We start from the raw sequence: 23,189 nt of genomic DNA on the forward strand, positions 1-23,189 counted from the left end.
AGATCGAAAGACAGAGTGTGTGTGTGTGTAGAGACCTGTCTGCAGTCATTGCCCACTTTAAAGATGGCTGCCTGCCAGCAGATACTCTAGACCTCCTCCTCACCGTCAGCCTCACTGTCCAGGGAGTCTGACCTACGCTGCAGACCTGGGTGAGGGAGAGAAAAGGGGAGGAGTGAGAGGGGGAACAGGGGAGAGGAAATTAGATTAGTATTTTTTAAATCTTTGTTGAGGATATTTCTACAAAACTATAAAATGCCTTCCCTTCTTTCATTAACACTTATGAGTGAAAGGACTGGATAGGTTTACACAGTATAGCTTCCATCTGTCATGTTCTTTTCAGATCAGTGGTAGAAAAAGGTAAGGGGTAAGGAAAAAATAAGACATTAGTTGAGACTATTCAATTTAGTGAGAAAGTACCTTCTTTCTCCAGCTCACTGACTCCATACCTATTGACTTTGGCCAGGTCCGGAGCTTTGGCAACACTAAAGAGACAAACAGGGATCAACACAATATTGGGGTGGAATATGAATTATTTAAAATAACTTAGTATGAATTGATTATATAAGTTTCATTATTAATTGTTAATTCATAGTAAAAGTCTAGGCCTGCAGCTCTCTCGTAGCCTGGTCAGATCTGTTTCTGCTTTTACACATGTTTGGCATGACAATTCCATAAGGAGTTCGCATGAGAGCAAAAACATACTGGCATCCAGGCTAGCTCTCTCATTCCAGGGTTGAAGAATGGCGGCTTAGGCCTACCTCTGCATTGGAGTCCCAGACGTGTAGTCTATGTCCAGTACTATGGCCTCTGCGTTACTGGGTAGGTAACAGCCTGGCTGAACCTGGATGTCCGACAGAGCCCTCAGACAGGCTCTCTTCCTCTCGTCTCCCTTAGGGATGGGCCTGACAAACAACAACATCGTAAACAAGCACAGACTGAACTCTGTACCTGTAGCTCTGCTGGTTGTTCTACGTCTATGTCTGTGTCCCAACTGGCACCCTATTCCTCACATATTGCACTACTTTTGACCAGAGCCCTATGGGACCTATATATAATAGGGTGCCATTTGGGATGCAACCCCTGTATGTGATGGTCCCTCAATGTGCTAGGGTAGTCCCTCAGGTGAAGGGAGCAAAGGAAGGAGGGGAGAACAGGAAGGGAAATAGTGAAGGGAGGGAGATATGTTTTCCCCCAGCTTGTTATAATTAGCTCTCATTATCAGCCCTAATGAGGAGAGAGGAGAGCGAACTGAATCCCTCGTAGGGGGTTTAAATGCTCCCTCTCTAATTCGACCTGTTCCTTTCATCGGGTGTAAACACTCCATCCATAATCCAGCACTTATGGGCTGTCAGGACGCCATTTGACCAGAGTCCTATGGGCCCTGGTAAGAAGTAGTACACTTATATTTAGGTAATAGGGGGCCATTTGGGATGCAGCCTTAGCCTACACTCAGATAGTCAATTAATACACAGATGGGCAGGTAACTAAGGAGCTAATGGGACATAATGCTCCATGACACCAGTGTCATTCCAGATGGCTAAATAATCACATAGGCACAGTGGATAATAATGGTTGAACAGCAGCATTCAGGGGCCACTAGACCATAACAGCAGTGGAACGTACCTATGGGAACCGGCCTGACAATAAACATCTAGGCCAATAGAGGAACTCATTAGCATTGTGGTTTAGGATGGTGTATGTGTATAGGAGGTGTGTTTGTCGGGGCCTACTTGATGATGGCAGATACGTTGGTGATCTTATTGAAGAAGTCAAACTCTCTCTGGTAAAAATCTTTAGCGGGACCGGTTAGAGCACCAGTGAGAGCACCGGTTAGAGCACCTCGACCATCTGTTCGAATAATTCCCCTTTGTCAGCTACAAAGAGAGAGATAAAGACAGGAGAGATGTTGTAAAAGTGTCTGTGTGTGTGTTTTGTGGCTGAACCCCACTGAGAACCTGTCATCTTCTCGACCATCTATGTCAGCTACACAAAGGACAGCTTATTTACATTGTAACAAAGTGGGTCTTCCTTTTCATTCAGCCCAATCCTCCAGGTATTCTCCTTTGTCATACCCTCTTGTGTGTGTGTGTGTGTGTGTGTGTGTGTGTGTGTGTGTGTGTGTGTGTGTGTGTGTGTGTGTGTGTGTGTGTGTGTGTGTGTGTGTGTGTGTGTGTGTGTGTGTGTGTGTGTGTGTGTGTGTGTGTGTGTGTGTGTATGTGAGGGTCTCACGGTCTTTCTGGTGTCCCTCCTCGTCTAGGTAGATGTTGGTCTTCATGTTCCAGATTAACTGGTGACAAAGCCGCTGAGACTTTGAGCCGCCCACAGGATGTACTCCCTCACATAGCCCATCTAGAACACACACGTAACGCACCTGGAACTACACACACGAGCACAAGCACACACACATACACATGCGCACAAGCACAAACATGCACACACGCAAATTATGTGTTTACCTTGTGATAGCGGAGGGCTTGAACTATTTGAGGAGTGAAGAACAAGATGGCATCCTGAAAATGAAAGGACAAAAATGAACAGATCAACTGTCATGTGTGTGTGTGTGTAATAGGGAAAAAGACAGCAGTTTGAGAGTTTCAGCTGTGAGATGGTGGGTTATAGTGCAAGGCTTGACAATAATGCTTCTCCGCTTCTATGGGACAAGTAAAACATGTTTTGGGGGGGCAAGGAGAATACAGATGTAAGTTGTCCGAACAGACAAGTAAAAAATTATCAGACAAAAACAATTACTTGATCAGAATTGGATCAGTGGTCTCCCAATTTCAGCAGAGCGCATTGGAGTAGAATTGTAGCCTATTGTATTGACAGGCACGAGCAGTCTTTCATATGGTCATGAAAATCCTGGAAAAGTAATGATGTGTGCATCACCTGCGTGTGTGTTAGTGCAAGAGGGCCATTGAGAGAGAGAGATTGCAGCAGGTAGCCTAAAATAATGACAGACTTACCCGATAGCCTATTAAAAACATATAGTGCAATCATGCTAGCTACACTACCTAACCAGAAGTATGTGGACACCTGCTTGTCGAACATCTCATTCCAAAATCATGGGCATTAATATGGAGTTGGTTCCCCTTTGCTGCTATAACAGCTTCCACTCTTCTGGGAAGGCTTTCCACTAGAGGTTGGAACATTGCTGCGGGTACTTGCTTCCATTCAGCCACAGGAGCATTCGTGAGGTCGGCACTGATGTTGGGCGATTAGGCCTGGCTCGCAGTTGGAGTTCCAATTCATCCCAAAGGTGTTCGATGAAGTTGAGGTCAGGGCTCTGTGCAGGCCAGTCAAGTTCTTCCACACTGATCTCAACAAACCATTTATGTATTGACCTCACTTTTGGCACGGGGGCATTGTCATGCTGAAACAGGAAAGGGCCTTCCCTAATCTTTTGCCACGAAGTTGGAAGCACAGAATCGTGTGGTGTAGCGTTAAGATTTCCCTTCACTGTGATGGGTTCTAAACTTGAAATATGATATATCCTTGTTACCGAGGAGGGGAATGCAGAACGTTTACATTCTGTCAGAACATATTATTGTTAGACATTAGGTATCCTATGGAAAGGAAAAGGGCCACAGTCTGGTACAAGTCAAGAGGACAGCCGTGAGTTGGGGAGTAGTGAGGAATGTGGGCCGAGGTCAGGTCAGATGAAGTGAGAAATAACAGGCATCATTAAAGTCCTGTCTAGCAACAAAGATGTATTGGCTGTCCAGATGTGTAAGGAGGAGACGCAGTATAGGAGGAAGGTTTAAATACCAATGCTTTTGTAAATATGTCTTTGTCTATGCAGCTGCGTGACCCAGTGGCTGAATAAACTTGGTAGAGCTTTACTAGTCGTCCATGAGTTTATTATGTTTATTTAGAACCTAACAATTGGAACAAAGGGGTCTAGCCTGAATCATGAAAAACAGCCCCTGACCATTATTCCTCCTCAGTTGGCACTGTCACGTCTGCCCCCCCCCCCCCCCCCCCCCAGGCTGCCCTGCATCACGCACTCCTATCATCCATTACACACACCTGCCTTCCCGCGCATCAACGATATTGGACTCACTCATCACCTGTTATTACCTCCCCTATATTTGTCAGTTCCTCGCTTCTGCATTGATTGTCTTTTGTCTTTGTTTTCTTGTATGCTGTTCCTGACTCCCCGTACCGGCTTTGTCTCTCCAGCGTCAACTCATGTGACAGGCACTATGCATACAGTTGGAACTATGCATTCGCGCAGGTAGCGTTCTCCTGGCATCCACCATACCCAGATTAGTCCGTCGGACAGCCAGATGGTGAAACGTGATCCATCACTCCAGAGAATGCGTTTCCACTGCTCCAGAGTCCAATGGTGGCAAACTTTACACCACTCCAGCCGACGCTTGGCATTGCGCATGGTGATCTTAGGCTTGTGTGCAGCTGCTCGGCCATGGAAACCCATTTTATGAAGCTCCCGACGAACAGTTCTTGTTCTGACATTGCTTCCAGAGGCAGTTTGGAACTCGTTAGTGAGTGCTGCAACCGAGGACAGATAATTTTTTACGCACTACGCGCTTCAGCACTAGGTGGTCCCATTCTGTGAGCTTGTTGTTGCTCCTAGACGTGTCCACTTCACAATAACAGCACTTGCAGTTGACAGGGGCAGCTTTAACAGGGCAGAAATTTGACAAAGTGACTTGTTGGAAAGGTGACATCCCATGACAGTATCATGTTGAAAGTCACTAAGCTCTTCAGAAATGCCATTCTACTGCCAATGTTTAGCTATGGAGATTGCATGGTTGTGTGATCGATTTTATACACCTGTCAGCAACGGGTGTGGCCGTCTCAGCCTCCAGTATTTATGCTGCAGTAGTTTGTGTCGGGGGGCTAGGGTCAGTTTGTTATATCTGGAGTACTTCTCCTGTCTTATCTGGTGTCCTGTGTGAATTTAAGTATGCTCTCTCTAATTCTCTCTTTCTCTCTTTCTTTCTCTCGGAGGACCTGAGCCCTAGGACCATGCCTCAGGACTACCTGGCATGATGACTCCTTGCTGTCCCCAGTCCACCTGGCCGTGCTGCTGCTCCAGTTTCAACTGTTCTGCCTCTGGCTATGGAACCCTGACCTGTTCAACCGGACATGCTACCTGTCCCAAACCTGCTGTTTTCAACTCTCTAGAGACTGCAGGAGCGGTACTCTTAATGATCGGCTATGAAAAGCCAACTGACATTTACTCCTGAGGTGCTGACTTGCTGCACCCTCGACAACTACTGTGATTATTATTATTTGACCATGCTGGTCATTTATGAACATTTGAACATCTTGGCCATGTTCTGTTATAATCTCCACCCGGCACAGCCAGAAGAGGACTGGCCACCCCTCGTAGCCTGGTTCCTCTCTAGGTTTCTTCCTAGGTTTTGGCCTTTCTAGGGAGTTTTTCTTAGCCACTGTGCTTCTACACCTGCATTGCTCGCTGTTTGGGGTTTTAGGCTGGGTTTCTGTACAGCACTTTGAAATATCAGCTGATGTAAGAAGGGCTATATAAATAAATTTGATTTGATTTGAAATAGCCGGATCCACAAATTTGAAAGGGTGTCCACATACATTTGTACATATAGTGTATCTTGTAGTTTACTATTTAGCTATTTGCATGTTTTAATGTCATTGTTATGTCCTAAAAAACACAGGCACTCATTAATAATGAGATCTTGAGATGCGGTTTTACAACAGGATCCAGTTGATGAATGGGTAAGTACATTTTTATTTTACCTTTATTTAACTATGCAAGTCAGTTAAGAACAAATTCTTATTTTCAATGACGGCCTAGGAACAGTGGGTTAACTGCCTTGTTCAGGGGCAGAATGACAGAATTTTACCTTGTCAACTCGGGGATTCGATCCTGCAACCTTCCGGTTGCTAGTCGAATGCTCTAACCACTAGGCTAACTGCCGCCCCAAATCCTGTTGTAAAACCGCCTCTCAAGATCTCATTATTGGGAGTTTATTTCGTAAAGTGGTTCCTTGCACCGTACAACAACCTTTTCTGTCACCTTTTTGGCCCATGTTACAGATCAGTCCTACTTGGTATGCGTGTGTTCGTGCATGCGTACCGGGGGGAAAGGAGAGTAGTACTTTTACCCCGTACTGAGCAGTGAGGGGGTGCGGGGGGTACATGGAGGAGAAGTAGGAGGATAAGAGACATTACTGTGCAGCCGTATTCATCGACCTGGCGAAGGCTTTCGACTCTGTCAATCACTACATTCTTATCGGCAGACTCAACAGCCTTGGTTTCTCAAATGACTGCCTCGCCTGGTTCACCAACTACTTCTCTGATAGAGTTGAGTGTGTCAAATCGGAGGGCCTGTTGTCCGGACCTCTGGCAGTCTCTATGGGGGTGCCACAGGGTGCAATTCTCAGGCCGACTCTCTTCTCTGTATACATCATATCGCTCTTGCTGCTGGTGATTCTCTGATCCACCTCTACGCAGACGACACCATTCTGTATACTTCTGGCCCTTTGGACACTGTGCTAACAAACCTCCAGACGAGCTTCAATGCCATACAACTCTCCTTCCGTGGCCTCCAACTGCTCTTAAATGCAAGTAAAACTAAATGCATGCTCTTCTACTGATCGCTGCCCGCACCTGCCCGCCCGTCCAGCATCACTACTCTGGACGGTTCTGACCTAGTATATGTGGACAGCTACAAATACCTAGGTGTCTGGTTAGACTGTAAACTCTCCTTCCAGACCCACATTAAACATCTCCAATCCAAAATTAAGTCTAGAATCGGCTTCCTATTTCGCAACAAAGCATCCTTCACTCATGCTGCCAAACATACCCTCGTAAAACTGACTATCCTACCGATCCTTGACTTCGGCGATGTCATTTACAAAATAGCCTCCAACACTCTACTCAACAAATTGGATGCAGTCCATCACAGTTCCATCCGTTTTGTCACCAAAGCCCCATATACTACCCACAACTGCGACCTGTATGCTCTCGTTGGCTGGCCCTCGCTTCATACTCGTCGCCAAACCCACTGGCTCCAGGTCATCTATAGTTCTTTGCTAGGTAAAACCCCGCCTTATCGCAGTTCACTGGTCACCATAGCAGTACCCACCATGAATTTACACATAAGATAGATCACGTTTAAGGATAGGCTTGGTTTAACCCCATTCTATTTCTCAGATATTTTACCTCCTTATGAGCCAGGATGCAGCCTGAGATCATCTAGCACTGTTGACCATTCCAAATTCTAGGTTGAAAACAAAAGACTGGGAATTGTCCATTTTTTTATTTTTTTATTTTACATTTATTTAACTAGGCAAGTCAGTTGAGAACAAATTCTTATTTTCAATGACAGGCTAGGAACAGTGGGTTAACTGCCCTGTTCATGGGCAGAACGACAGATTTGTACCTTGTCAGCTCGGGGATTCAAACTTGCAACCTTTCGCTCTAACCACTAGGTTAGCCTGCCACCCCATTAGGGACCCTAGACTTTGGAATGGTTTGCCAGAGGAGATCAGGCTTGCAGGTGCAGTGCCTCTTTTTATATCCCTGCTGAAGACATACTTTTATAAAGATGTTTTTAATGTATGATTTCAATGTATGATTTGAATAGCTATCTTTTTTTCCCCTTGTTTTTGTTTCTTTGTTAGTACCTTTATTTTATTATTTTATGATGTGAAGCACTTTGTGACTTGTTTTGAAAATAGTTATTATTATTATACACATTTTGGGGGCTGGTTTTGCAGACACAGATTAAGACTAATCCTGTACTAAAAAGCATGCACAATTGAAAATGTCCATTAAAATAGCTTTTTAGTCCAGGTCTCAGAAGGGGTGATCTGGATCTGGAGAAGTGAATGAGTAGGTTACTACTGTAAATCCACATATTTAACCTCTATGCATTATCCTATGCTTGCTGTGTCACCCGTACAACTTCTTGGTTATCATAAATTGAAAGTGATATTATTGCACCATTGTTTTGCCCGAACAAATTTCAAAAGGCACAAAGTTGCCCAATCCCCCTGGCTGTGGTGGTGCTAATGAGCCTCCGCCTCCAGAGGATCACTCACGAAGGAAGTTTCCCCTAGGTACAGATCTCAGATCAGCTTCACCTCCCGCAATTCTAACCTTAACTGTTAGTGGGGGAAAAGTTAAACTGACCCTAGATAAGCATCTAGGGACAACTTCACCACACACCCCAGAGGACCAGGGGACAGGAACAAACAGCCATGGCCTGTCAGAGAGCATCACCTCTCCACTAACTGACTGCCCAACTAAGGGAATGGTGGAGCTGTTATGAACGGTAGTCCAGAGACGAGCCCTACCCCTTCAGAGCATCACCCCTCCCCCCTGACGGGGGGGGGGGGGGGGGGGGCTCATTAGGCAGTTTACTAGGAAGGCTTATCCATGCAGAACAAAGTCACCAGAACAGACTGAACACGAGAACTGACTTCAACAGCAACAATGACTCTACAAAACAACCCATTGACCAGTGTTTTCCCTATCGCGGTCCTACGGACCTTTAGGGGTGCACATTTTGGTGTTTGACCTAGAACTATGACACTTGATTCAACTAATGAACTAATTATCGAGCCTGTAGCTCAATCAGGTTTGTTAGGATTTTTTGTGCCCTACACCCTAGCCTTACTCCTGACCTTGGCTTCTACTTCTTCACTGTTTGCAGATCTGAAGGGAGAAGATTATGTGTAAGTGCCAGTCTAGAGAGATGAGCACATGTCCGAGTGTACACGTCATAGTCTCCTCAGTTTTGAATGTTTCTATGTGCAAATAAATCAACTGATCCAAGTGTAGTAAGTGCAGCCTGAGAGGGGCTATTGGATGGTCTCAGGCACGAGGTCTCTCTCTCTCACCTTGACGTCCTCAGGTACGTCACACACAGCTGCTAGGTCCAAACGCGCCAGACAAGTCACCTCCGCTACAATGGCCTCAGTGTTCTTAAACCTGATGGATCCATAGATAGATTACATTTGAACATCTAAAAATACATACAGCCATATCATGACATACCCACATCCAGGATAAAAGATGATAAAAATGAGAAAGAATAAACTATAGAGAGTAGAATATATTTCAGTGTGTGTGTTTTCATATTGGAGGTGTGTGTTTGAGCAAACGTATATGCATGCCTGTATGTGTGTGTGTGTGTGTGTGTGTGTGTGTGTGTGTGTGTGTGTGTGTGTGTGTGTGTGTGTGTGTGTGTGTGTGTGTGTGTGTGTGTGTGTGTGTGTGTGTGTGTGTGTGTGTGTGTGTGTGTGTGTGTGTGTGTGTGTGTGTGTGCGTGTGTGCGCGTGTGTACCTTACAGGCAGCTTCAGGGCCAAATAAGGAGCTATACTCCAGGCCAGGTTGATATGGTCTTTCCATTGTTTCTGACTCAGGCTGATGTACTTGGACCTCCAGTTGGCGATGCTGGTCTCTACGGACTGTTCTGTAGTGATGGCCACTCCGGCGTGGACAGTGGGTTGTACCATGTAGTCAACCGTTCAATCTCCCTGGCCTAGAGAGAGAGGGAGCGAAAGAAAGGCACCATATTGGCAGTACTTTTTTTGTACAAAATGAAAGTGTGGTGAGAAGTTAAGCTTAAAGAAATGCTACCACATTTACATTTAGGTCATTTATCCAGAGTGACCTACAGTCAATACATTCAACTAAGCTAGGTAAGGCAAGAACATCAAATCAAATTTTGTTTGTCACAAACACATTTAGCAGATGTTGTTGCCGGTGTAGCGAAATGCTTGTGTTTCTAGCTCCAACAGTGCAGTAATATCTAACAAATCACAACAATACACAATCTAAAAGTAAAATAATGGAATGAAGGAACATATAAATATTAGGATGAGCAATGTCAGAGTGGCATAGACTAAAACACAGTATATACATACAGTTGAAGTCGTAAGTTACATACACTTAGGTTGGAGTCGTTAAAACTTGTTTTTCAACCACTCCACAAATTTCTTGTTAACAAACTATAGTTTTAGCAAGTCGGTTAGGACATCTACTTTGTGCATCACACAAGTCATTTTTCCAACAATTGTTTACAGACAGATTATTTCCCTTATAATTCACTGTACCACAATTCCAGTGGGTCAGAAGTTTACAAAGCCCAGACCTCAATCCTATTCATCAGACCAGAGGACATTTCTCCAAACCGTAGTCTGGCATTTTTATGGCGGTTTTGGAGCAGTGGCTTCTTCCTTGCTGAGCGGCCTTTCAGGTTATGTCGATATAGGACTCATTTTACTGTGGATGTGGATACTTTTGTACCTGTTTCCTCCAGCATCTTCACAAGGTCCTTTGCTGTTGTTCTGGGATTGATTTGCACTTTTCACACCAAAGTAAGTTAATCTCTAGGAGACGGAACGTGTCTCCTTCCTGAGTTGTATGACGGCTGCGTGGTCCCATAGTGTTTATACTTGCGTACTATTGTTTGTACAGATGAACGTGGTACCTTCAGGTGTTTGGAAATTGCTCCCTAGGATGAACCAGACTTGTGGTCTACAATTCTTTTTCTGAGGTCTTGGCTGATTTCTTTTGATTTTCCCATGATGTCAAGCAAAGAGGCACTGAGTTTGAAGGTAGGCCTTGAAATACATCCACAAATACACCTCCAATTGTGAAATATAAATAAAATAATCTGTCTGTGAACAATTGTTGGAAAAATGACTTGTGTCATGCACAAAGTAGATGTCCTAACCGACTTGCCAAAACTATAGTTTGTTTACAAGAAATTTGTGCAGTTGTTGAAAAACGAGTTTTAATGACTCCAACCTAAGTGTATGTAAACTTCCGACTTCAACTGTATGTATGCAACAAGGCACTAAATGAATAGGCCTAAATGCAAAGCCTTATGTTTGGGGTAAATCCAACACAACATATCACTGATTAACCTCTCTGGGATCGTTCGGGAAGCTAGCGTCCCACCTTGCCAACAGCCAGATAATTTGCAGGGCGCCAAATTCAAAACAACAGAAATCTCATAATTAAAATTCCTCAAACATACAAGTATTTTACACCATTTTAAAGATACACTTCTCGTTAATCCAACCACAGTGTCCGATTTAAAAAAAGACTTTACAGCTAAAGCACAACATATCATTATGTTAGGACAGCGCCAAGTCACAGAAAGCATTCAGCCATTTTCCAACCAAAGAGAGGTGTCACAAAAAGCAGAAATATAGATCAAATTAATCACCAACCTTTGACGATCTTCATCAGATGACACTCCCAGGACTCAATGTTACACAATACATGTATGTTTTGTTCAATAAAGTTAATATTTATATCCAAAAACCTCAGTTAACTTCTCTAGGGTAGGGGGCAGCATTCGGAATTTTGGATGAAATGCATGCCCAAATTAAACTGCCTGCATCTCGGGCCCAGAATATATTATATGCATATAACTTGGATAGATTTGGATAGAAAACACTCTAAAGTTTCCAAAACTGTTAAAATAGTGTCTGTCAGTATAACAGAACTGATTTGGCAGGCGAAAACCTGAGAAAAATCCATTCCGGAAGTAGTTTTTTTTTTTTTTTTGTAGTTTTCTATTCAATGCCAATACAGTATCCATTGACTTAGGACTCAAATTGCAGTTTCTATGCCTTCCACTAGATGTCAACAGTCTTCAGAAATTGTTTCTGTCACGTTCCTGACCTGTTTTCTGTTGTTTTTGTATGTGTTTAGTCGGTCAGGGCATGAGTTGGGGTGGGCATTCTATGTTATGTGTATCTATGTTGGTTAATGGGTTACCTGATATGGTTCTCAATTAGAGGCAGGTGTAATTCATTTCCTCTGATTGAGAACCATATTAAGGTAGGATGTTCTCACTGTTTGTTTGTGGGTGATTGTCTTCCGTGTCTGTGTTTGTCGCGCCACACGGGACTGTTTCGGTTTGTGTAGTCTATTCCTGTTCTGCGTGTTTATGTAAGTTTTTCCAGTTCAGGTCTGTCTACGTCGTTTTGTTATTTTGTTAATTATCAAGTGTAGTTCATTTTCGTCTTGTTTAATAAATTCATCATGTCTTCATTACCCGTTGCGTCTTGGTCCAATCTCTCTCCTCAAGACGATCGTTACAGAATCACCCACCAACCAAGGATCAAGCAATGGGGGAGAAAGCAGCAACAACAGCGCACGAAGGAGGAATGGACATGGGAGGACGTTTTGGACGGCAAGGGTTGCTACACATGGGAGGAGATACTGGCTGGAAAAGATCGCCTCCCATGGGAGCAGCTGGAGGTGATTAGGAGAGCAGAGGCAACCGGAGAGAGGGACCGGCGTTATGAGGGTACACGGCTAGCACGGAAGCCTGTGAGTCAAGCCCAAAGATTTCTTGGGGGGGGCTAAAGGGTAGTGTGGCGAAGTCAGGTAGGAGACCTGCGCCAACTCCCTGTACTTACCGTGGAGAGCGAGAGTACGGGCAGACACCGTGTTACGCAGTAGAGCGCACGGTGTCTCCTGTACGTGTGCATAGCCCGGTGCGGTACATACCAGCTCCTCCTATCTGCCGGGCTAGATTGAGCATTGAGTGCCATGAAGCCGGCTCTACATATATGGCCTCCAGTACGTCTCCTTGGGCCGGCTTACATGGCACCAGCCTTACGCATGGTGTCCCCGGTTCGCCTACATAGCCCGGTGCGGGTTATTCCACCTCCCCGCACTGGTCGGGCTACGGGGAGCATACAACCAGGTAAGGTTGGGCAGGCTCAGTGCTCATAAACACGCAGAACAGGAATAGACTACAAAAACCGAAACAGTCCCGTGTGGCGCGACAAACACAGACACGGAAGACAATCACCCACAAACAAACAGTGAGAACATCCTACCTTAATATGGTTCTCAATCAGAGGAAATGAATTACACCTGCCTCTAATTGAGAACCATATCAGGTAACCCATTAACCAACATAGATACACATAACATAGAATGCCCACCCCAACTCACGCCCTGACCGACTAAACACATACAAAAACAACAGAAAACAGGTCAGGATTCACAAGCAGTTAATCTTTAAACCTATGTAAAATATGTTTTGTTTTCTGAATTTTTATAATGAGTAATTCTGTATTTGAATTTGGCGCCCAGCCGTTTCACTGGCTGTTGAAGAGGTGGGACGCTACCGTCTCACGTGCCCAAGAGAGGTTAACATTGGCGCCATGTTCAGAAATGCCTCCAAAACATCCGGAGAAATTGCAAAGAGCCACATCAAATAACAGAAATACTCATCATAAACTTTGATGAAAGATACATGTTTTACATAGAATTAAAGATAAACTTGTTCTTAATGCAACCGCTATGTCAGATTTCAAAAAAGCTTTACGGCAAAAGCACAATATTCAATAATCTGAGAACAGCGTTCAGCCACCAAAGCAAGCCATACAGTTACCGCCAAATTGTGGAGTCAACAAAAGTTAGAAATAGCATTATAAATCTTCACTTACCTTTACTGATCTTCGTCGGAATGCACTCCCAGGACTCCCACTTCGACAAGAAATTTTAGTTTTGTTCGATTACGTCCATATTTATGTCCAAATACCTCCGTTTTGTTCGCGCGTTTAGTTCACAATTCCAAAGGCACAATGCGCGAACGCAAAATCCAGACAAAAAGTCAAAAGAGTTCCATTACAGTTTGTAGAAACATGTCAAACGATGTTTACAATCAATCCTTAGGGTCTTTTGATAATAAACCTTCAATAATATTCCAACCAGACAATAGCGTATTCATTACAGAGGAAAAAGTTAACTGCGTGTGACCGTGCAGTAAACAACTGATTGGCCTCAGCCTAGTCCACTTATTGAAACAGCTCTTATTCGACCCCCTTCCACAATAGAAGCCTCAAAGAACTTTCTAAAGACTGTTGACATCTGCTGGAAGCCTTGGGAAGTGCCATCTGGCCTTATAGACACAGCATATTGGATAGGCAATAACTTAAATGAAACTACAAACCTCAGATTTCCCACTTCATGGTTGGATTTGTCTCAGGTTTTCACCTGCCATATGAGTTCTGTTATACTCACAAACATTATTTTAACAGTTTTGGAAACTTTAGAGTGTTTACTATCCAAATCTACTACTTATATGCATATCATAGCTTCTGGGCCTGGGTAACAAGCAGTTTACTCTGGGCACCTTATTCATCCAAGCTACTCAATACTGCCCCCCTTTCCCAAAGAAGTTAACTACCTCCTTGTTTTCGAGCGTGGTGGTGGCTGCATCATGGTATGGGTATGCTTGACATCGGCAAAGAAGGGGGTTTTTCAGGATGAAGAGAAACGTGATGAGCTAAGCACAGGCACAATCTTAAAAGAAAACCTGCTTTAGTTAACTTTCCACCAGACACTGGGAGAGGAATTCACCATTCAGCAGAACAATAAGCTACAACCCAAAGCTAAATCTACGCTGGAGTTGTACAGTATACCAAGAAGACAGTGAATGTTCCTGAGTGGCCAAGTTACAGTTTTGACTTAAATCTGCTTGAAAATCTCTGGCAAGACTTAAACATTGCTGTCTAGCCATGATCCCCCAAAACCTTGACAGAGTTTATAATTTTTTTTTAAGAAAATTGGATAAATGTTGGACAATACAGGTGTGCAAAGCTGTTATGAGACTTACCCAAGAAGACTCACAGCTGTAATCGCTGCCAAAGGTGTTTCTAACATGTATTGACTAAGGAGAATTAATACTTTTCTAATCAAGGTATATTAGTGTTTTCTTTTTCATAAATGTTCTTTTTTTAAACTTTAACATTACAAAGTGTTTTGTGAAGATCGTTGACAAAAAAAGGACAATTAAATCTATTTTAATCCCACTTTGTAATACAATAAAATGTGAATTAATCCAAGTGGGTGTTAACTTTCTAAAGTTGACATTCTGTACTGTCGCCTCTTATGAAACATTTGATATCAAATCCAAAATACTGGCGTATAGAGCCAAATTAAGAGTTTTAGCTTCACTGTCCAAATAAATACGTAGGGGACTGTATATGTGAGAAGTTAAGTGAGCCCTACTTACATTTCAGCCAATCCAGAGAGGTATTTATCGGCCACTCGGCGGATCCTCTTGTGGGTGTGGTTAAAGTTGACCAATAGGAACTGGGTGTGGGGTTCCAACTTCTCCTCGTGTTCTTTTGTCTTGGACTGAGACAGTTTTGCATATTAAATTGCAATTCAATGAAAATGTAGTTTCTTTGAGATTCATTGACACAAGCGTAGGTTTGTACCATTTGGTACGTGTTACCAATGGTGTTGAATTATTTGAGGTAAGTACCAGAAAGTATCAATTGTTAGCACATAATTTCTTAGTAAATACCATGTAAATACCACTTTAAACATGGAGGTAAAATAAAGCATAACCAAAGCAACATGTGTGATTAAGAGCACACCTACCTTCTCAGCCATCATTTGGAGGAAGACATCGAAGATTTTATCACTGACACAGATCACACACTGCATCATACATGATGAAACGTTGAATCAGAAACAAAAAAATACATAAATACAACCAATATTACAACGCAGATACAACATTACGCCCACCAGATTTGTCCTTCTGGATGGTTTTGTCTTCAAAGTAGCGGAACATCACCAGGAAAATGTCTGCGTCGTTAGAACGCAACATCCTGAGACAGAACCAGAGACAAAGAGACTAATATGAGTCCCCTAATGTTGGGGAATATAAACCAGGTGAGGATAAATAGGGTCTGCTCCAACCTCATGCGATCTGAGGCTGTATGTATAAAGCGTCTCACTGTGAGAGTGCTGATCTAGGCTCAAGTCCTTGCTTTTCCATACAATCAATGTGTATAATGATCCAAAAGCCCAAACTGATCCCATATCAGCACTCCTATTCTGAGACGCTTGATACATATGGGCCCTGGTCTGTATACAGACAGTATGTAGGTGGACATGGGTAATAGAGCAGCAGCAGCAGATATAGATCTATAGCGGGTAGCACACCTCATGTACTCCAGCCTGTAGACAGACAGTAGGTATGTCGAGATGGCAAAGTCTAGTTTGTTGATGAGAGCAGATTCTTCAGGGGAGGGGTCCAACAGGTTGATGATGGTGGATCGCAGATCAGCCTGCACGACAGACAGGTAGTAATACTTACAGGAAGAGGGACAACTAGGTAAATGATGGGGACAGGTAGAGTTCCAATAAAGATACAGGTGGCATTATTTAGGTTAGTTGACTTGACCACCTGACGGTGTTGTTCTTTGTGTGTGTGTCTGTTTTGTGTGTACCGGTGTGACTATCGTTCTTAAGGGCAGAGTTTTACTGTAGTTCAGAGCTGAGTGGTTCACCGCAGGGAAAAGTCAGGAGAGGAGACTTGGTGGCAATCTCACACACTTCTCTGGCCATAGACCCGAGCCCTCCACGTCAGAGCCCATGACCACATAGGACAGCCAGAAGTCCCTGAAAAGGTTTTGAATGCGGGTCTTAGCCTCAATGAATGGCGGCAGCCGTCTGGTCAGCTGTAAAGGTAAAGAAAAGGGAGAGGGATAGAGGTATTTTTGAAATTGTACACTTTATTCAGACACCTGGAAACAGAGGGGGGAGATGAAAGTGGGAGCACAGTAGGAAGGGTGGAAGATGCAAATATAATGTGACTTGCTGAGAGCGTTACCACTAACCTATAGGCTTTGCACAAAAGACGACAGAGAGAGACAGAGATTGAAAGTCACTGAGGGGAACTCAGTGGTCCACGGTGCCATGGCAGACATTTGATAAAACCATCAAGGCTAGTGAATTTAGATTGCAATGGAATTGTAAAATATAAAATAACAACGTATGGGCATGTCATAACCTTGTCAAAAAAACTATTCAACAAAATAGCCCATGCTTTCAAAATTGATGATCTATGACGTAAAAATGTGTAACCACCAATTATCTAAACATGGCAGTGAAACACCCTTTGATGTTGGCTTCCTTGTTATTGATATCAATTGGTTAAATGGGCAAACAAGTTAAAAAAAATACAGATACAGTGGGGACTTTGTCCCCATTGTTGTTTGATCTGGGTTATTTGTTCAAGGGAAGAGGACATCAAAGTTCAGTTTGGTCTTTCTGCTCTTTCTTCACAGTGTTGCAAACAGACCACACACACACACACACACACACACACACAAGTTCCCGCCACCACAGAGAAAGCACAGGTAAGCCATTTTAGTCCCCTACTGTCGTCAAACCTACCAAGATATTGACTACTGTTGTGTTCATGCTTAACAAACTATTAATTAACTGAAAACGTATTCTGAAATTGAGCAGAAAAGTTTGTAAGATTTGAACTGCTGAAAAAAATTAGACAGGAAAGGGTTGTAATAAAGTGTTAATTCAAGTCTAATAACACATTTGGATGTTCTTTGGTGTATGGGGAAACTGTCTTAGGTATCCAACCAAAAGAAGGCTAAACATGTTGATATTGACCATGGTTATTTGTGCTTGATAAATGCCTTAGGTCAGTGTTTCCCAAATGGTGGGTTCCTGATTGCTGCTGTGTTGTGGCTTAAGACGCAGTCCTGACTAGAAGCACTGGTGGCTTCTAGTCAGGTGTTTTGTTCTAGATTAATAAATGCCTTCTGTGTCATGTCTATGTAAGGATGTGGGTCGTCACGATCATCGCTGTGTCCTGTCTCTTTGTCGGAACGTCTCTGGCTGGGGTCAAGGACCTGGGCTCTCACTTCAGATTCTATGACCAAAGTCCGACCCCAAACACTGAGCCAGACCCACGAGGCCTTAGCCAGGGTGGAGCTCTGGACATGGAGAACATTCCTCTGGAGTTCCACAAAGAGAACACTGTGACCAACGATCTGCCCCTGGAAGGCTTTGAGGACGAAGACTACATTGACTTTGACAAGATCCTGGCCGAGGGGGGGGATGACTACAGGTAGGTGATATACATTGTTAGAGGATGAGTACAGTCGTGGCCAAAAGTTTTGAGAATGACACAAATATTAACTTTCAAAGTCTGCTGCCTCAGTTTGTATGTGTTGCGAAACTGTACTTGAGGATAGTAAAGGCAGTCAAGCGCAGGAGAGCAGAAATATTCAAGGTAGCGTCTTTAGTAGGCACGTCCAAATAGGTACAGGTACAATACCGCACAAACGCCCAAGACATCTAAACACACAGTCACTCACGGAAGGAGGAAAAAACAACGCTCCTTTTACAACAATACGGTATACACGTGAATAAATTGAGGATAACCTCCAAGAGCAACATGAAAATAATCCCGCACAAACCTAAGCGGGAAAACAGGGGTAAATATACACACAAAAATTAAAGCAAATGAAAACCAGGTGTGAATGAACCAAAGTCAAAACGAACGGAAAAGGAAAAATAGATCGGTGATGGCTAGTAGGCCGGTGACGCCAACTGCCGAGCATCGCCCGGACAAGGAGAGGAAGCACCTTCGGTGGAAGTCGTGACAGTATGATGGCAATTTGCATATACTCCAGAATGTTATGAAGAGTGAACAGATGAATTTTAATTAATTGCAAAGTCCCTCTTTGCCATGCAAATGAACTGAATCACCAAAAAACTTTTCCACTGCATTTCAGCCCTGCCACAAAATGACCAGCTGACCAGCAGTGATTCTCTCGTTAACACGTGTGAGTGTTGACGAGGAAAAGGCTGGAGATCACTCTGTCATGCTGATTGAGTTCGAATAACAGACTAGAAGCTTTAAAAGGAGGGTGGTGCTTGGAATCATTGTTCTTCCTCTGTCAACCATTGTTACCTACAAGGAAACATGTCCCGTCATCATTGCTTTGCACAAAAAGGGCTTCACGGGCAAGGATATTGCTGCCAGTAAGATTGCACCTAAATCAACCATTTATCGGATCATCAAGAACTTCAAGGAGAGCGTTTCAATTGTTGTGAAGAAGGCTTCATGGCGCCCAAGAAAGTCCAGCAAGCGCCAGGACCGTCTCCTAAAGTTGATTCAGCTGCGGGATCGGGGCACCACCAGTACAGAGCTTGCTCAGGAATGGCAGCAGGCAGGTGTGAGTGCATCTGCACGCACAGTGAGGCGAAGACTTTTGGAGGATGGCCTGGTGTCAAGAAGGGCAGCAAGAAGCCATTTCTCTCCAGGAAAAACAACAAGGACAGACTGATATTCTGCAAAAGGTACAGGGATTGGACTGCTGAGGACTGGGTTAAAGTAATTTTCTCTGATGAATCCCCTTTCCGATTGGTTGGGGCATCCGGAAAAAAAACTTGTCCGGAGAAGACAAGGTGAGCGCTACCATCAATCCTGTGTCATGTCAACAGTAAAGCATCCTGAGACCATTAATGTGTGGGGTTGCTTCTCAGCCAAGGGAGTGGGCTCACTCACAATTTTGCCTAAGAACACAGCCATGAATAAAGAATGGTACGAACACATTCTCCGAGAGCAACTTCTCCCAACCATCCAGGAATAGTTTGGTGACGAGCAATGCCTTTTCTAGCATGATGGAGCATCTTGCCATTAGGCAAAAGTGATAACTAAGTGGCTCGGGGAACAAAACATCGATATTTTGGGTCCATGGCCAGGAACCTCCCCAGACCTTAATCCCATTGAGAACTTGTGGTCAATCCTCAAGAGGCGGGTGGACAAACAAAAACCCACAAATTCTGACAAATTCCAAGCATTGATTATGCAAGAATGGGCTGCTATCAATCAGGATGTGGCCCAGAAGATAATTGACAGCATGCCAGGGCGGATTGCAGAGGTCTTGAAAAAAAAGGGTCAACACTGCAAATATTGACTCTTTGCATATCAACTTCATGTAATTGTCAATAAAAGCCTTTGACACTTATGAAATGCTTGTAATTATACTTCAGTATTCCATAGTAACATCTGCCAAAAATATCTGAAGACACTGAAGCAGCAAACTTTGTGAAAATTAATATTTGTGACATTCTCAAAACCTTTGGCCACGACTGTACAATGTTAAGTGATTTGAGCACTGGGATGCTCTGTAGACATATTTTTGATTGAAGTGGCACAGTTGCCTGGAGCATGGTGCATGCTTGTGGGTTAGCTATTTTCATAATATTTATATTATTACAGTGAAGGGGATGAGATTGATGAGATCGCAACTCCCGCACCAGATATCAACATCTTCGCTGAACCCTCGGACCCAAAGACGAGGCGGGCCAGACTCCTACGCCTATTCCATGGCCACTCACGCCTCCAACGAATCAATTTGGTCAATGCCCAATTTGGCTTTAAACTCTACCGTAGCCTTCGGAACGATGTCAACCAGACCGACAACATTTTGCTGGCGCCCATCGGAATCTCCATTGCCATGGGAATGATGTCACTTGGAGCGGGGCCCGGAACACATGCGCAGCTTTACCAGACCCTGGGATTTGCCGATTTTGTCAATGCAAGCCATCACTATGACAACGCTACTGTACACAAGCTGTTCCGGAAGCTTACGCACAGACTCTTCCGACGGAACTTCGGATACACATTGCGATCCGTTAATGACCTGTACGTGAAAAAAGAGGTGGCGGTGGAACCGAGTTTCCGGGCAAATACCAAGTCATACTATTTTGCGGAGCCCCAGTCAGTGGACTTCGAAGACAAGGCGTTTCTGGACAAGGCCAACTGGCGCATCTCGAAGCTGACCAAAGGACTGATTAGAAAACCACTGAAGAGTGTGGACCCCAGTATGGTGCTGATGCTACTCAACTACCTCTATTTTAAAGGTATGGACAACATCAGAGCAATAAGCCTCAACTATGCCATTTCTATTGACCAAGGTTCAAGTATCTTTCTATCTAGCCTTAGATGAGATTTTTTCAACAACCCAAAAATATTTTAAAGTTTATATATTATGGGCTGTATTACATTTCCATTACATTTTAACGACTAGATTCAAATCCTCTCTTTGTAAGTTAGTTGTGAAATATCTTATTGACACAAGCCAGTCGATCTCACCCACACAAACAGGTACATGGCAGCAGAAATTCCCAAAAGAGAGGACTCACTACCGGAACTTTCGTGTGAATGAAAAGACGAATGTCCGAGTGCCAATGATGCAGAACAAAGGGAACTACTTGGTGGCTGCAGACCATGAACTGCAGTGTGACATCTTACAGGTGGGTGGTAGACATTTAGTTGGGGGAAGTGGGGTCGAAAAGAAAGAAGATTAAGTGCACTGTGATATAGTCCTACGGTATGCTTCCATGTCAGATGGCCCTAAAAGGTTCAAAAGTGAAACCATGTTCTAGCATTTTCCAATGTAAAGAGATTTGAGAACTGGAAAAGCACGATTGTAGTCTACATGAGGTGAAAAAGTTTATTTTTATTTTTATCAAACCATGATTATTGCTATTCTAGCTACCCTATGCAGGGAACATCAGCATGCTCATCGCCCTGCCCAGGAAGATCTCTGGCATGAGGAACCTGGAGAAAGAGATCTCCCCCACCGTGGTCAACAAGTGGCTCAGTAACATGACCAACAGGTAAGACCATATTATTGCCACACCTGGTCACAGCTGAACAACAGGTCATAACATAATGACCACACCTGGTCACACCTGAACTACAGATCAGAACATTATGACTACCTGTCCAAGAGGTAAGAAAACATGATTGACTGACAGGCAGACTTGATAAAAGACATGACCACACAAGACAATAGGTGACCACTCCTGACAATACTTGACCGGCAAGTGAGCAGACCTGGGCCCCAGGTAAGAACAACTGACTACACACGGTGAACAGAAAAGAACACCAGACCCGGTAAGAAGACCACTGGGTTAGAGTTTAACAAATGATGGGAGTTATGGATAAGATATATGGGTCTAAAAGATTATATTCTGTATTGGTTTCTCCCCCAGGACGCGTGAGGTGGTGTTTCCCAAGTTTAAGCTGGAGCAGAGTTATGACCTGATAGACAACCTGAAGGAGATGGGCCTCACAGACCTGTTTGAGGAGAAGGGTGACTTCACCGGGATGACTTCCGAGAAGATCGCTATTAACTGGGTAAACCTACCTTCTAGATTTGAGTCCCACCTGAAAAACACCCCAATTTTCACTTTAATTTACTCTATTCTAATAACGTCAATACACTGTCAAAGCCAAATAAGTTTTTTCTATCTAATAATGTTTAAATATGTCTAGGTCAAGACTAGGTTCTGTACAATGTTCCTTTTCTGTTTCTCCCCTCCCCACCAGTTGAAGCACCAGGGGACGATCACTGTGAACGAGGAGGGGACAGAGGCTGCGGCTCTAACTCAAGTGGGCTTCATGCCCCTCTCCTCCCAGATCCACTTTATCATCGACCATCCCTTCCTCTTCCTGATCTATGAGCACCGCACAGACTGCCTTGTGTTCATTGGCCGCGTGGTCGACCCCTCACAGAGCTAAAAGCTTGGTAACGCCTTATCTTATAGGGATAGTTCACCCAAATTGCACATTTACATATTGGTTTCTATGGACAGAAATCTATGCTTTGGTTTTGTTTACCTGACCACTACTTAGGGTGAACTATTCCTTTAATGTCATTTTCCAGTTAGCATCTACCCAAAGTAGGAAGCCATTTCAAGAATATTTGCCTTTTAACCAATCCTGCTGATCCTACAATTGGACTACTAACCGGTGTCTGAGGGAGAGGTCAGTTAGGAGTGTTTGTTTATTGCTGTCTGTTAATGTTCCATCTCTCCCTACATTGACAGTGGAGGCTCTTTGACTAGAAACCCTGATAATGTATCGCCGTGACGACATTAATGCAATGTTGTGACTGCTTTGGGTATTCAAGAAACATTTTAGAGAAAATAAATGTGTCAATTTGACCATGACTTAAAAAGGTTGGATATTTTGTAATTTTTTAAAAATGTATTTAGTAGGTTTAGATGTGAAGTTTTGTCGAGAAGTTTAGCTAAAATATATGCAAAAGCATAAGAGACATTTGAAATTACTTTTGTGTTGTATGACATACATTAAAAGGGCTTTACAAGTAAAAATTCCAGCGCAAAACATGTTTTCTGTGTGTGTCACGCTGTGTCTGTTCGTGGACCACTATTTTTCAGCAATATACATATACATTTTTTTATCTGCTTACCACCAAAAATGAGGGGGGGCACACTGCCTGCCCTGCCCTCCAGGACATCTACAGCACCCGGTGTCACAATAAGGCCAAGAAGATCATCAAGGACCTCAACTAGGGCTGTTGCGGTAACAGTATTTCCACCACACCGGCAGTCA

General features: G+C 43.7%; 2 protein-coding genes across 2 annotated transcripts; one reads left to right on the plus strand and one right to left on the minus strand.

Annotated features, from left to right (window-relative positions):
- Positions 1-764: 764 nt before the first annotated feature.
- On the minus strand, positions 765-15,896 carry LOC139545819 (phosphatidylinositol 4-kinase alpha-like). The gene is made up of 4 exons (XM_071354035.1): positions 15,006-15,896; positions 9,296-9,494; positions 8,850-8,940; positions 765-2,510 (listed from the first exon to the last, which is right to left on the minus strand). Exons 2-4 carry the CDS (start codon positions 9,466-9,468, stop codon positions 2,445-2,447), a joined length of 330 nt encoding a protein of 109 aa, XP_071210136.1. The 5' UTR covers positions 9,469-9,494; positions 15,006-15,896; the 3' UTR covers positions 765-2,444.
- Positions 15,897-15,976: 80 nt separating this feature from the next.
- On the plus strand, positions 15,977-22,948 carry LOC139545818 (heparin cofactor 2-like). Its single transcript, XM_071354034.1, has 8 exons — positions 15,977-16,089; positions 17,077-17,148; positions 17,592-17,879; positions 20,043-20,686; positions 20,931-21,079; positions 21,321-21,445; positions 21,824-21,968; positions 22,161-22,948. The coding sequence occupies exons 1-8, from the start codon at positions 15,992-15,994 to the stop codon at positions 22,350-22,352; spliced, it is 1,713 nt and encodes a 570-aa protein (XP_071210135.1). The 5' UTR covers positions 15,977-15,991; the 3' UTR covers positions 22,353-22,948.
- Positions 22,949-23,189: the final 241 nt, after the last annotated feature.

Source organism: Salvelinus alpinus, chromosome 19 (assembly GCF_045679555.1).
Source record: "Salvelinus alpinus chromosome 19, SLU_Salpinus.1, whole genome shotgun sequence".
Taxonomy (NCBI): domain Eukaryota; kingdom Metazoa; phylum Chordata; class Actinopteri; order Salmoniformes; family Salmonidae; genus Salvelinus; species Salvelinus alpinus.